At 34.1% G+C, this 16,482-nt stretch overlaps 1 protein-coding gene across 1 annotated transcript; it reads right to left on the bottom strand.

Annotated features, from left to right (window-relative positions):
• On the bottom strand, positions 222–1,952 carry LOC104753469 (jacalin-related lectin 38-like). The gene is made up of 2 exons (XM_010475719.2): positions 579–1,952; positions 222–498 (listed from the first exon to the last, which is right to left on the bottom strand). The coding sequence occupies exons 1-2, from the start codon at positions 1,950–1,952 to the stop codon at positions 262–264; spliced, it is 1,611 nt and encodes a 536-aa protein (XP_010474021.1). The 3' UTR covers positions 222–261.

Genomic DNA, 16,482 nt, shown 5'->3' with positions numbered 1-16,482 from the left:
TCTCCATCTACAAACACGAGAGATGCTTCCTAAAACTTGTTTATTTTTTTTTTCAGCACATAAATTTTGCAATTTCGATTGGTTAATATCTTTGTTGTAGTTTTCGACAATCTCAAAAGTCCAAAAAGGTATTTCAACTTATAAGATTTAGTTTGAGACATCAATTTTTTATATAGTAAATATAAAAATATATATTGTTAGTTTGAAGAAATTACTAGGCTCCCATCTTACACATCATTATTCATCTTGAAAATGAAAAATTTAGGGAGAGGGGGAGAGATGGACGCCCAAAGCAGTGAGATGAACATCAGAACTTCTTCCGTAAAACCCGATGATCTTCGAGCCTCGTCCTCCTCCAAGCACAAAGGACATACCCTCTAATACTCCTAACAGTTGCGTGTTACGGCCCTTGTGAGACCGGAACGTGATGGAGGTGATGTGACTCTCAGTGTAGGTCCCCTCGATGGCTTCAATATAGTCATCGTCATTAACTGGAAACTTTATTTTAAAAAAATTATATATATACATGGAAATGAAACTATAAAGTTAGAAAAATAAAATAAAACAAAAAATGTCACCCCATAAGTTATTCTCGAATCCCCATGAGCTGCTCCAGCTACAACTATGTTATCCTTGCAGCAGTAAGACTTGACAAAGATGATGCCATAATTATTAAAATCTACAAGTATTGTCTTCACATTTTCGAAGAAGCCATCGTCCCACTCGTCTCCTCCAACTCCAACGCTCACTTGTACTCCCCTGGGGCGTGCGAAGCGGGATTCAACTTCCTGCTGTGTGATTATACCCCTACCACTCATCGTGAACGTAGGAACTTGGACCAAACTTGGAAAATAGGTACGGTGACGAGCACAATATCGACCACTTGGTTCAACGAAATCTTTAATTTCAATTTCATGGAACTTATCTCCCTTGGCGATATAAATATAAGCTTTTCCCTCCTTGTTATAACAACATATTACAAGACTCATCAAACTTTTATAATCCTCATTGACGAAGTAACTTGGCGGGTAGGAGCTGGAGCTGAATCGTAAACTCGACCATTCAGGAACTGACACACTCATCAGATTCACCCACTCTACAGATTCTCCATCCCCATTTTTAATATTTTCTTTTGTCACCCAAATTTCAATATTCCTTTTGTAGCAATCTTGCTCTAAAAATGAAAACCGATCTTCCCTAAATATCGAAAGTGATCTAGCATCGGATGAGTTCGCGTTTTTAGTAGGCAGGATACAATAGGGTTTAAATCTCTCCGTAGAAAAGTCAAAACTTTGGATAAAATACTTACGAGACTCATGATTAATAGCAACCCAATATAAAGTTCCATTCAATGATACACTATAGAACGGCATACTTATATCCCAATCCTCGAATGCATTAATCTCGAACGATTTCCATTCATTGGATCCAAACTCGGCGACTATACCTTCCAGAGATGTTTTGTCTACAGAATAGTGGTAATCAGACCTAAAGATCTTGTAGTGCTTGTCAGCTCTACTATTGTCGTATCCCATCCCACTGAAATCTCGTGGTGCTTTCCAGTTTGAAACATTGGATCTAATCCATCTAATCTGTCCTAACCATGGGTTGTAAATCCCGAAACCTTTATTCGTAACATAAGATAATAACCCGTCGCAGTATTCGACGTGCATAATCATTGTTGAAAATACATACGAGGGAATATCTGAGGGTAAATTATACACCTCTATAGATGGACCATCAAGATTAACGTCCACGGAACAAATCTTGGGCCCGGAAAACAAGATGAATTGTGGACGGGCGAGACCCAAATCATTGTTGAAGAACCTCCGTTCCTTGAAAAGATTGTTCCATCTTTTGCAAACAGAACTAAATCGAGCGCGAATTTTTATTGGAAGGTAAGAGAGTATCTCTTCCTCCAATTCATGTGGAAGCTTCTCAGCTGGTTGCATTACTATATACTCTGTTTATGGATGAGGTTTATGATTTTAAAAAAAATGTTATATTACAATAAGATTGTATATATATAAATGGATATATCAAGATGTGTATCACAGAAATTTAATATTTACATATACTAGTAATATTACTAAATGAAAATAATAGGTGGAAAAAAAAAAGAAATGTACTTTTGTTCAAAAATGATTATAATTAGAAGAAAGAATATATAAAATGAAATGACTATAGATATGAGACAATTAATTTTCATTGTAAAAAGAAAATATAAAGAAAATAACTTTTTTTAGATTGGATGTGAATTGACTATAGATTTGTAGCATAAAAATAATAAGTATACCACAATTTAGATAAATAAATAAATGATGGCAAATAATATCCCTCTTTAAAACATGTTTAATTTGATAAATAAATATAATTTTTTAGAAAAGTCCCTTTTTGAAAATGTCCATTTTAAAAATTACCCTTATTAAATTTGAAAATTTAATAAAATTTTATAAGATTTATAAGGTATTTATGGATGATAACTATCACTCGAAACAAAGGATTTATGGGATCCATGTTTGTGTTGTCACATATATCGTTAAGGATAATCACATATTTACTAATTACAGTTTCAGGAAGTTCAGCTTGGATGGATCCCTGTTTGTGTTGTCATCATCTCCGAACTCTGTCCAAAATTTTGCAAGGTCGTTTGCTAAACATATTTTCATGTAAACTACTGTGAAACACATACCCATGCTAGTGAATCAAACTTCCTTCCCGTTTTATGTTTCTTGGTGTAGAATTGAGAGAGTTGCTCTGATCTGATTAGTTGTTCTTGAAACTCCAATTGTTGTCACTCATGCATAGTTGTTGGTGTCAATGATTTGAATCACACTAAAGAGAGTTTCAGGAATTTGTTTATATCTATGAACTCTTGTACATCTTGGTTTCATGGATTCTTGGCTTTCATTTTCTAGCTCTAAACTTAAAGCAAGATCTTCCCATGTTTCATAGCTTAACTTTAATTTGTCTACCTGATGAGGATAATAAGAACGAGAACTAAGTTAAGTGCGTATCAGTTATGATGTTTTCACTTTTTCTTTCTTCATATTTTTGTACTAAGCTCCATGAAATTTATGTAATAATATGTTAATATAATGTTATTTGGTCAACATATATACTGCTATCTTATAATGTCACACCAAGCACTATAAGATCCAAATCATTGTAATCACAAGAGTTTCAGGCAATTGACAAAAATAGCACCAGTTTTAGTTTTTGTTCCAAACTTAGCACACACTCCTTAATATATGACAAAATTAGCACAACTTAATATTTTGGAGAATTATTATTAAAAATAATAAAACAGAGAAATATATAAAAAAACGCAGCAATCGTCGTCTTCCTTGTACATAAAACTAAAAAGTTTCCCTTTCCTTCTCGGCTTCTCCTCTCTCGTTGCAACACTTCTTCAATCTCAGATTTTAAACACAAGTCATGCTTGATTTTGGATTATGGATGTGAATCTCGATTCTCCATTATCGGATCTAGATTCAATTCTTAGGTCTGATTGCTTTGTCCGATTGAAACTAGTAAGCCTACGCCACGTTTAATTTTCTTGTAAGCTTTTCTTCCACTTTTTCGATGTTTATTGGAACTAGCGAGTACTAGATTTTGGTTAATTTCACGGGGGAGTTCATATAAAGTCATGGTAAGCTACATAATCTCCGACTTTTTCTCCAGCATAATCAAATCGAAACAGTTTGTGGCGATTTGTGATTGCTTAGGTTTGATTGCTTTGTCCGATTGAAACCTCTGTTGTGATTAACTATCTTTTCTAATTTTCAGAAAGTTTCAGATTTTCGGTAGATTGGATGATTTGTGATTTGGGTCTCTCAATTTCCAAATCGGTAAACTTCTCTTCCACCTTTTCTATGTTCATTGGATTTAACGAGTAAAAGATATATATGAAATTCAGGAAAGCTTATCTGAACTTCAGGACGACCTTCATAAGCATAGATATAGACTATGATTTGATTAGTTAGTTCTCGATTAGTATATTTAAGTTTCTCCTTTGTTAGTTAAACTTGCTTCTCTTGGATTGCCTATGAATCTTAATTTATAATAAATTCCTTCTAAGCTTCCCAAACATATACTACTTTGATAAATTATCTAGACACAACAAATATAATTAAACTCAATAGCTTGATTTTGTTGTATATCAAGTGTTTGTTTGCATATTCTGTTTTAATTGTTCTGAGTTAACTATGTGTGCTAGTTTTGCTTTGCTACTTAAGACACACTAAAATATTTGGGAATTTTATCTATTTTCTTTACAGAATGCAAGAGTTATCTACTATTGATGGTTTTGCGGAGATAAATGAAAGCTTAGCCGAGATGGGGTTTTACTACATCCAACATCACGCCCAAAATGCAGCACCAAATGTTCTTAATCTCAGCATCAACATTTTGGAGAAGTCCCGTGAAACATGCTTGCATACCGAAGACTTGGAAGATTCTATAGCCATGGTGAAACCAATGAAAAAGTGTGGTTCACCTATCATCTATATCTGTTGTTAGACATCTATGATGGTTGTGAAACATTTTTATATTGTTTTCGTACTCGTTTGATGTTTATGCACTATAAGAATGTCAAAGATTTCTATTTGACAAGTTAATAGTTGCTGAGGTAACTGTGTTTGAGTTTGCTACAAGTTCTCTTCAATTCAGGAAGGATTCCACGAAGTTCATGAAAATTTCTTGAATTTCAGGATGACCTTCATAAAAACGTTTGGATTTTATGATGAACTTAAGGAAGGATAGATATTCACATAACACTAAAGCTTTTTTGGCTTCATGGTTTTTTTCTTCCTTTATGGTATGTTGGTGTTAGTTTGCTACTAGATTATTGCTGGATATGATTGGGTGTTTTGGGTCTATTGTTGCTGATGTTGGGATGATTTTTCATGTCATTTCTAGGTATGATAGAACAACTAAGTAAAAACACTATGTTTTAAAAGTTTAGGAAAGATTCAGTAATACTTAGGAATGACTTTTTGCAATTTAGGATGACCTCCATGAAAATCAATTATTATATGAGGATTACATCTTTAAAGTGATTTTGAATAAATCTCATAATGGTTGTATAGAATTAATCAAGGATTCCATTTATATTCAGGAATTATTCAATAATATTAGTCCATATGTTTGTTAAGTAGATTTTTTTAGGAAAGATTCTATAATATTCATGAAAATTTTCTTTGAATTCAGGAATACTTTCATGAAAAAAGTAAAAAAGGATTAAAAACAAAAAAAACGGCCAGGTGGTGACGATAATGAAACTAATCTTCCTCTTCCTCCTAAGAAGAAGAAGCGTACTGTTTTTGTTTCATCATCAACATCTGGCACTAAGAAGAATCAAACCAATCTCATTAAACCCATCTCTTCTTCTTCTAGCAAGAACCAAACTAAACTTGCCAAGACCTCCATGGGTAATTCTCACAAACTTAATTCCACCAAATCTTCTTCTAACACGACTAATACCGGCTCTGAGCTCAAGAATCTCAATTCCTGAACAAAACCCACAAATTCCATAAAACCTCTTAATTCTTTGATCAATAAATCAGCAGATCTGTCCAAATTAAGCTCATCCAAAAACAAATCTACCACAAATCCTCAAGTTTCAAGCTTTCTTCACCTCTTATAGAGAATAAACCACCATTCTCAAAACCAGTGACCAAATCAAAACCAATCAAGAAAGAAATCAAACCATTTCTGCTTAACAACGAAGAAGACGAAGAGTTTGTCAGCTAATTCAAAGATCCACCAACTAAATTTCAAAGATCCTTGATCCGAGACCTAGAACGAATCTCAACCACATCCAAGAACTACATCAACAAAACCAACAAAGAGATTACTAAAAACTTCAAACCCTACTTCGGCAACAAAATTGCCTGATTCCTGAATTGAAAGCCATAAGAATCATGTGGAGAATCTCAAAATCTGAAAACGGAATTGATACACGAAGAAGAAGAACCGTAGATGGAAGATTCGTCTGAAGCTTTAGCGCAAGCATTGCCGAAAGCTTAACTAAAGTTTTTAAAATTGTTAAGTAAAAATTATAATTATATTGTTTAAAATAAAATAATAATAATGCTACTTTTGGAACATGTAAATATGTGTACTAACTTTGGAAGAAAAACTTAAAATGGTACTATTATAGAGTATTTCTCTAAATTATTTGTGATCGTGCCATTATTCAACTGATAGCTATTATTATTTCTGCTTAACCTCTTATTTCTTGTCTCTTAGTAACATTTTCTTCTAGATCGAAGTTTTAAACTTTTGACAAGAGAAGTTTGTTGTTTACCGATTAAAGACATGCAAGAAAGATCTAGATTGGTGTATATTTAATTCCCGGTTCAACTTCTTTTGCTATACTGTATATTGGTCTTTTGTCAACAATTTATATTTAATTCCACTATCTTTGGGGTTATGCACATCGGGTCGTTCACCAACATAATTCAAACCAGCCAATTAAACTTAGAAAAGGTCAGCTCATGTCACACAATGATACGACCGCGTTTTAAAACAGAAAACAGGAACAAGTCCAGCACGGCGGTTTTTGAGAAACCAATTAAAAAATTGAAATTTATTTAACTCTTACGTGCCAATCCTCCAAACGCTCAGAGCAAAGCCATTGGTCATATTGTAGAGACTTGTAGAAACACCCTCATATCTTCTTCTTACCAAAACCAAAAAGTAATAAAAAGGTGATAAAAGAGAAACATAAGATCTCCGCAGAGACTTGTAGAAACACATTTATATCTTCTTCTTACCAAATGTCATAACTTGATTGGTTAATTTTTTAAAAATAAATAAAACTTAAATTAAATGATATTATGATATTAAAATATTATTTCAGAACCTATTTTTTGAGGATGACCGATAAACATGTATTTAGCGCAATAAGCTAAAAGTAAAACTATGGTTCGTTAACGTATTACACTGTTACATTTGTATTATATAAGAGATCTTCACTTTAACAATGATTTTATTTGAGTATATAATAAATGATTTTTGTTAAAATGATATTGTTCAACCATGAGTTTTAATAGTTCTTTACATCTTCTATATATTAATAGAGAAGTACATTCGAGAAAAGCTGATGTGTCGCCGCCAGATAGCTCAGAACACTTTTTAGCAAAATACCCTTAAATTTTCTAATTAATTACAGCTCTATGCCATTGTATATATTATAAAAACAATTACTGAATAGTAATTAGATATGTCATCATTTCTCACACAAATTTAATAGTAAAGCAAATTTTACTAAAATTTACTTACAAATATACAAGTCAAAATTATATTGATTTCTTAAAATTAATATTAACATTGATTTCTTAAATCAATATAAGTAAAATATTCTAAAAACGCTAGAAAAACATATCAATTAATATAAAGTTAATAAAAATAAAGAACATATAACTGATTAACATAATCATATTACCATAATATAGTATTATTACCATAATAATTTAAATAACAAGCTTTCAATAGTTATTAAAATGGATTATAAAAAGAAGTATATTACCCCTGAAATATCTCTAACTCATTAAAAGAAACTTAATTCACAATAAATATAGATTTATATATATTCATAAATAAATATAAAAATGACAACAAATTAGGGGATATCATGATGTGTGATTATTTATATATATATATATATATATATCTAAGTATGTAAACTAATCAATCTCAACATTTAATGTGATTATATATTAAAAAAATAGAAATATTGATAACCGAATAGGAGTATACGTTCTAATTGTATATTCATTTATGTGCTATTAAAAATGAATGAGACAATAACCCTTATCATTATAAATAAACTTAGTACCCAAAACAAATCATAATATATTTAAAATGAGTGATTATTAGATTATGCAAAATTGTTATAGTAACTAGACAAAACATAAATATAAATTTGATTTTTAAAACACACAAAAATATATATTGCCATAAATTGTAACATTTTATAAATATTTTCTTTACCATGTTCACATATTTCACAAGTGAAATGTATTCTTACACAAATACGTTGATTTTGGAATTCCTATAAATTTTTTCATAATGACTTTTTTTTTGTTATAATCCGTCATTTATAGAAAATATTAACAAATCAACTAACTCAAAAGATTTAAATAGAATCAAAAATATTCAATCAATAAATTAGATTAGCTTCAGAAAAATTAGTTTAGAATTTGATTGTTACTAACATATAATAAAATTGAAAAATTAAACTACCGAGTAATTTAGTATATGTTGTTATGGTTACATAAGAAACATGCAAAATTGTTAAGATTACGAAATAAAACATAAGAAGATATGAATTTGATTTTTAAACCACACAAAAACATGCTGCAATAAATAGTAACATTTTATCAATATTTTCTCTACTAGAAAACCTCTTACACATTCAAAGATTTCAGGGTGAAACATATTTTTTACACGAAAAAACGCAGCTTTGAATAAATAAATAAAAAACTTAAGTTACGTATTATATTTGACACAAACATATATTGGTTCTAGGATAATAATTTTACTTATAATAATTTTCTTTAAATCGATTTATCCTGTACATAGTGCGGGTTGTTACCTAGTTTAATATTATTGGTTATAAGATTTGTAGATGTATATTAATTTATCTTTTTTTCTATTAAAAATTAATGCTTTTAAATTATGGTAACTTGAAAAAAATTATCATTAACTCCATTATTATCCAAAATATTATTAGCATGAGGTTTCTAATAAAGTGTATTAAATTTTTTTCTTAATTAAATATATAAAATTCAGATATCATTATTTTAATTAAGATTGCATAAAAATTAATAACAAATTATCTAAATTCATCCAAAATCATCTTAAAAAATCTATTACACCTCTTAAAGAGACTAGAATATGACAGAAGTACATGTTAGAACACAAGTATGGAATAAATTTGTAAGTAATATGTCATGCAGCATGAAAAATCGGTTTAATTTGGTATTCAAAATTAATTCAATGGTTTGGTTTTAGTTAACCCATAAACGCATTTAAATCCAATCCATTTCAACCCAATCCACTAAAATCATAAACCAATTTGACTCATTAACCCATTAATACTCAAATTATCAACTCAATAAGTTTTTGGATTGGTTTAGTTTGAGTTAATCCATTAATTTGAACCCATTTTGACATCCCTAGTCATGCTTAATATATTTTTCATTTTTAAGACAATCAAAACTGAATATACCATTACACGTTTCTTGGGCCAACTAAAGAAATATAAAAAACTAAAAACAAAATATTAGATTCAATTGCCAATTACCCTTATCTGAATACTATGCATTCAGCTACTCAGACTCTCGAGACATACGATCAAAACAAAAACACGCTTGATATTGATCTCTTTCACATCTTCCTAATTTAAATTAACCATGACTTCTTTCATTACAATAATTCACTATAATATGTTACTATTCATACTCAGTTTATTGACAGCTTCCATCGTAAAAGACTACTAGACTCTCTATTCCAAATGTGATCGTACTGAAAAATACTGGATATTTTTTGTCAAAATAAAGAATTAGGAGGGTATTTACGTACACCACCGTGGCTCTCATTTCGGGTTGTTGAATAATGTTTTTTCATACTATGATGAAGATCAAGATTAGATGGATGGAAGTTGGAGACTCAAACTCCAGGTTCTTCCATACTATGATGAAGATCAGGAACACGTCAAATTCCATCAATATGTACTAAGACCCGATGGATCGAGATCAGTCTTCTTGGAAGATATTGAGTTATTAGTATATATGTATATAGGTTGTATACTGTATAGCTGAGTCTCCTTTAGCTCTCTATACTTATACAACATATATAGAGTATAAATACTCCCTATGTATCAGAGCAAAATTAGTTTCTCATTCGCTTTCCGCATAACAAATTTTTCAAACGCCATTGATGGCGATCTTGAGCTTCTCTTTCGTCTTATCTTCGATTTGAGCTCTCATATCTTCGGTTAAGCTTCGCTTCGGTTCTCTCTGTGATTCCCATTGATCCTTCGAAGCTCTGATTCCTTTTGTTTTCCCCTTCATCAGATGAGCGCTTCAAATCTTCAGATTTTTTCGTCTTTTGTTACGAATCTTGTTGCGATCGTCTTGTTCATCTGCTCTTCTCTTATTACCGGAATCATATTGGGTTTAATCGCGTTCCTTTTGCTTGATTGAGTTTGGGTTGTTGCCTCTTATCGCACAATCCCATTTCAGATCCAAATCATGGTTACTCCAAATCATTCGTCATCGTTACCAGCGGATCAATATGAGAATCTTATGTCCCGTTTTAAGCAAGATGATGCTCCCAGGGTCTTTGAAATAGAACAAAAGCTGAATTCTATCCAACAAGGCTCGTTGGATGTCACATCATACTATACTCTACTAGTGACCTTATGGGAGGAGTACAAAAATTATGTTGAGCTACCAGTCTGCACTTGTGGTAAATGTGAATGTAATGCAACTGCTCTATGGGAGAAGTTATAGGAACGAGGTCGTGTTACGAAGTTTTTGATGGGGCTGAATGCATCTTATGAGGCTACTCGTCGACATATTCTCATGTTGAAACCTATACCAAGCATCGAAGAAGCTTTCAACATGGTGACATCTGATGAAAGACAGAAGACCATTACACCAAAGCTTGATAGTATGATCTTCCAAACCTCTACTCCTGTACAAGATAATGTTGCTTATCCTGGTCCTCTCGATAATGTTGCGTATGCTGCTATTCAAAACAATTATCGCCCTAGAGGTTCTAGGCCATTGTGTACTCACTGTGGTCAGACTAGACATGTCATACAGAAGTGTTTCAAGTTACATGGCTATCTTTCGGGTTACATACCAGGATTCAAGAGCACTTTTGCTAACTATCAAGCGAAAAATCAGCGGAGTTCTGCACCTGTGACTCAGTTTCGAGGACATACACCTCGTCCACAGACACATTCTGTTGCTAATGTGGTCACTGACCAAACTCCATCTTATCCACAACCTACTCCTGCTCCCGCTGTCAATCTTGATATGAGTGCTCTAACTGGTGAACAGATACAAACCTTGATTCAACAACTGAATGCTCAGGTTAAAACTTCAGAGAGTCCAGTTTCATCTTCTCAAGTCTCTTCCATCACAGAACATGGTGCTATGGCTATTCAATCTTCCTCTGGTAGTTTTCTATCCTTTCCCTCTAGATTTCCATCTTCCTCTTTACGCTTTGAGAACAACCGCCTTACTTTTCAACATCAATGCTTATCATCTCTATCCAAACACATTCCTCATGGTAGTTGGATCATAGATACTGGAGCAACTAGTCATGTTTGCTCTGACTTGATATTTTTTAGTGAAACAGTTACTGTCACTGGTGTCACAGTCTCATTACCGAATGAGGCTAAGGTGGATATCACACATTGTGGTTCTGTTCAGCTTACAAAAACACTCATTTTGCATAATGTTTTGCATGTAACATCTTTCAAATTCAATCTCATTTCCTTTAGTAGTCTTTTACAACATAATCAGGGTTCAACTCATTTTTTCCCTGATTCTTGTTATCTTCAGGAGTCTATTCAGGGCTTGATGATTGGTAAAGGCTACTTGTTGCATAACCTTTATGTGCTGCATCTCGATACATCATCCTCTCTCATCTCACCGTCTTCGTCATCTGCATCACCGTCTTCGTCATCTGCATCTCCTCATTTCACTGGATCCTTGGAAGTCGATGGACATCTTTGGCACCAACGCCTTGGACATCCATCTCCTGACAAGTTAAAGCTTCTTACTGGTACTTTGTCTCTATCTAGTTTTAAGAACGACGTTCCTTGCTCTGTATGTCCTCTAGCTAAGCAGAAATGTTTACCGTTCTTTTCTAATAATCTCTTGTCTTCTCTTCCATTCGATTTAGTTCATCTAGATATATGGGGACCCTTTTCTGTTGAATCTATAGACGGATATAAATACTTTCTTACAATTGTTGATGATTGTAGTAGAGCTACCTGGATTTACCTTTTAAGGAATAAAAATGATGTTGTCTCTATCTTTCCTGCCTTTGTGAAGTTTGTTTTTACTCATTATAATGCAAAGATTAAAAAAAATTAGGAGTGACAATGCCCCTGAACTAGCTTTCACTGATCTAGTTAAGACTCATGGTATGATACACCAGTTTTCCTGTTCCTATACTCCCCAACAAAACTCTGTTGTTGAGAGGAAACACCAACACCTCCTTAATGTTGCTAGAGCTTTCTTTTTCCAGTCAAATGTTCCTCTAGCTTACTGGACAGATTGTCTTCTCAGAGCTGTTTTTCTTATCAATAGGACCCCTTCACATTTGCTACAAAACCGTACACCTTATGAAATCCTTAATCAAAAGAAACCAGATTACTCATTTTTACGTTCTTTTGGCTGTCTTTGTTATGTCTCTACTTTAACCAAAGATCGTCACAAGTTTAGCCCTCGTGCTGATAAGTGTGTTTTCCTAGGATATTCTTTTGGTTATAAGGGTTACAAGGTACTTCATCTAGATGACAATCGCATTACAGTTTCTCGCAATGTTATTTTTCATGAAAATGTTTTTCCTTTCTTTGACAATCAGACTACACATGACTCATCTGATCCTTTTCATACGTCCATATTGTCATTGGATATTCCTCATACAGTAGACTATTTTCATACTCCTGCATCTCATACATCTAATCCTGCACATGCATCCACAAACATAAACTCCACTGGTGACTCTTTTGATGATGATGAGACTGTGTCCCCCGAGACGACCATTGTTTCACCATCAAATGTCAGGCCCAAACGATCATCCAAAGCACCAAATTATCTTTCTGACTATCACTGTTCTCTTAACCAAATTTCTTCATCTTTATCTCCTTCATGTTCTCTTACCACAAAAAAACTTACCACTCCTTATCCTTTATCATCCTATATTAGCTATTCTAATCTCAAACCGACCTATAGGTCCTATATCCTATCTGTTACTTTAGAAACAGAACCTAAAAATTTCCAACAAGCCATAGCATCCCTGCGATGGACTGAGGCTATGAATGTGGAATTGGGCAACATGGAGCGTACCCAGACTTTCAATGTTGTTTCACTCCCACCTGGTAAGAATGTTGTAGGGTGTAAGTGGGTCTACACAATAAAATACTACACAGATGGTTCTGTAGAGCGGTATAAGGCTCGCCTAGTTGCAAAAGGGTTCACAAACAGGAGGGCGTCGATTACTTTGATACTTTCTCACCAGTTGCTCGTCTTGCTAGTGTGAAACTGATCTTGGATTTAGCAGCTAAGAAGGGTTGGAGCCTTACTCAAATGGATGTCACCAGTGCCTTTTTGCATAGCGAGCTTGATGAAGAAATCTATATTAGTCTTCCCCAAGGTTACACACCTTCTTCTGGTACTTTACCACCTAATGCAGTTTGCAAACTCAACAAGTCCATCTACGGGTTAAAGCAAGCTTCTCGACAGTGGTACAAATGTTTTTCAAAGGCTCTGCTTGATGATGGTTTCTCACAGTCGTATGCTGACAACACTTTGTTTGTCAAAGAAGAAGGTACCTCATATATAGCTCTAATCATCTATGTGGATGACATTTTAATTGCAAGTAATAATGATGAAGATGTTGCTTCTCTCAAAGCTTGCCTAGCAAAACAGTTCAAGACAAAGGATTTAGGTCATGCGAAATTCTTTCTAGGCTTAGAGATAGCCAGGAATTCAGATGGCATTTCGGTTTGCCAGAGAAAATACTGCTTGGACTTGTTAGCTGATAGTGGTTTATTAGGTTGCAAACCTAATTCTGTTCCCATGGATCCTAAGGTTGAACTCACAAAGGAAACCAGAACTTTGTTATCTGATGAACGACCCTACAGAGAATTGATTGGCAGGTTATTATACTTGTGTATCACGAGGCCTGACATCACCTTTGTTGTTCACAAGTTAAGCCAGTTCCTTTCGTGTCCTACGGATGTGCATTTTCAAGCTGCTCGCAATGTCCTCAAGTATTTGAAGAACAATCCAGGCCAAGGACTCTTTTATTCTGCATTTTATGAGGTTTGCCTCAACGGGTTTTCGGATGCTGACTAGGGAACTTGTAAAGACTCACGAAGGTCGATTTCTGGTATGTGCATCTTTCTTGGAACCTCACTTATATCCTGGAAGTCGAAGAAACATGACATCATAAGTTCAAGCAGCACAGAGGCTGAGTATCAGAGTATGGCTCAAACAACCAAGGAACTATTGTGGTTTAGACAAATAATCCAGGACTTACGCATCACACCAGTTTCACAGGCCAAGTTGTTCTGCGACAATAAGTTGGCTCTTCACATAGCAAACAACGATGTCTTTCATGAAAGAACAAAGCATGTGGAGATCGACTGCCACACTACGCGAGATCAGGTTAAGAATGGTTTTCTTAAACTATTCCATATCTCCTCCGTGAATCAACTGGCTGACATTCTTACAAAATCACTCCATCCTGGTCCTTTCCATCATCTTCTTCAAAGAATGTCTGTTTCAAGCCTTTATGAGAACAAAGAATTATCGGCTTGAGGGGGGGGGGTATATTGAGTTATTAGTATATATGTATATAGTTTGTATACTGTATAGTTGAGTCTCCTTTAGCTCTCTATACTCTATTCACATGTATAGAGTATAAATACTCCCTATGTACTCTCTTTACTGATTAATGAGAAATATCACTTTTACAACAAAGTTAATAGAAAAGGTTCATCAGTTAGCCGAGATATATTTCTCTTCCATCTTATGCACTCATAGGGGGGATTTCTGCCCCTTCTTGACAGATTTCTTAGGCAGGCTCATCACGACTAAGTTAAATTCCCCTCATTTATGATTGCCTTCGAGTGAGGCTTCTTCTGGTGAGATAAGGGCAGCCTTGATGTGTCTGTTTTTGAATAAAATACCGGGACCTGATGGCTACCGGTTGATTTTATAGAGCTTCCTAGCATGTTCTTGGGCACGGGTTCATTAAGGCAGTGAAAGCTTTTTTTGCATCCTCCTTCTTGTCGTCTTGTGTCAACGCCACTTCTCTGGTTTTGATCCCAAAGCGTAGAGGAGCTGAAGATCTGAAGGATTTCAGACAAAGTGATCTCTTGCATACTTTCAGACCGACTAAAGAAGATCTTTCCTTTTGTTATCCTTCCAAATCAGACCGCTTTTATTAGGGATAGACTTTTGATCGAAAATGTTCTTTTAGAATCAGAGGTTTTTCAGGGTTATCACTTGGACTCTCTCTCGCCAAGGATCACCTTAAAAGTGAATATCTCCTAATCATTTAATTCCGTTCGGTGGAATTTTGTTATGTCAGCACTAACTTCGTATGGAGTTCCCGATTTGTTTGTGTAGTGAATTAAAAGTTGCATCTGTTCTCCAAGTTTCTCTATTAGCATAAATGGAGTCACGTCGGGGTATTTTAAGGGTAAAACTGGTCTCAGGTTAGGGGATCCTTTGTCTCCAATCCTCTTTGTGATGCTAATGAATGGCCTATCTTTAATGCTCAATAAAGTGGCTCAGGATGGACTTTTGTTAGCATCCAGGTTCTGAGGATTTAGAGCTTACTAATTTATGCTTCGCTAATGATTTACTAATATTCTTGGATGGGTCGGAAGCTTCTCTGGCTGGAGTTTTCACGGTCTTATCATAGTTTGAAAAATTCTCTGGCCTCTCAGTTAATATCTCAAAAACCTCCATGCTTTCCTCTGGCTTAAGTAAGGATACATTGGATCGTATGAGAACAAAATTTCCACTTCCAATTGCCTCTCTGCCTGTTCGATATCTAGGGCTCCCTCTCTTTTCCAGAAAGCTGACGATAAAGGATTGTGACCCATTAATCTCAAAGATTAGGGTAAAGATGAACTCTTGGCTTCATCGCCATTTGAGCTTAGCGGGTAGGCTGCAGATGCTATCTACAGTCATTTCAGATATAGTAGGATTCTGGACTAGTGTTTTCCTCCTTCCCAAGAAGGTCATTAAGCGCGTAAATAGTCTTTTCAGCTCGTTTTGAATGAATGGGTGTATGGATAAGTCCTCAAAGACAAAAGTTGCATAAGCGAATTTAAGTAAAAATAAATATATAAAGTGAAAATAATGGGATACGGTGTTAAATTTTATTAAACAAAAGAGATTAAAATTGATTTGAGTGTTAAATGATTATGTGAAAAAAAGAGAAAATGATGTGAAATATTAAAAGTTGAAGCCAAAAATGTTAAAAAAAAAAAAACCCCAGTCTACATGGTCTTAGTGAGGTCTCTCAGTCTCAGATGTGTGTGTCTGAGGATCACGCGGCGTAGTCGAGCGTCGAAGTTTCTTTAACGCGGAAATGTTTGTTTTTTTTGTCTCTGCATTTTCTGGCGTCAACGCGGATTTTTTTTTTTTTTTCTTTGGGTATCGGAAAAAATGCAAAATTTTAAAAATTAATTTTAATTTTATTATTATTTCT

This window comes from Camelina sativa, chromosome 16 (genome assembly GCF_000633955.1).
Source record: "Camelina sativa cultivar DH55 chromosome 16, Cs, whole genome shotgun sequence".
In the NCBI taxonomy this organism is placed as follows: Eukaryota; Viridiplantae; Streptophyta; class Magnoliopsida; order Brassicales; family Brassicaceae; genus Camelina; species Camelina sativa.
The sequence above is the reverse complement of the archived record's forward strand: the minus strand, read 5'-3'. Positions and strand labels throughout refer to the sequence as shown.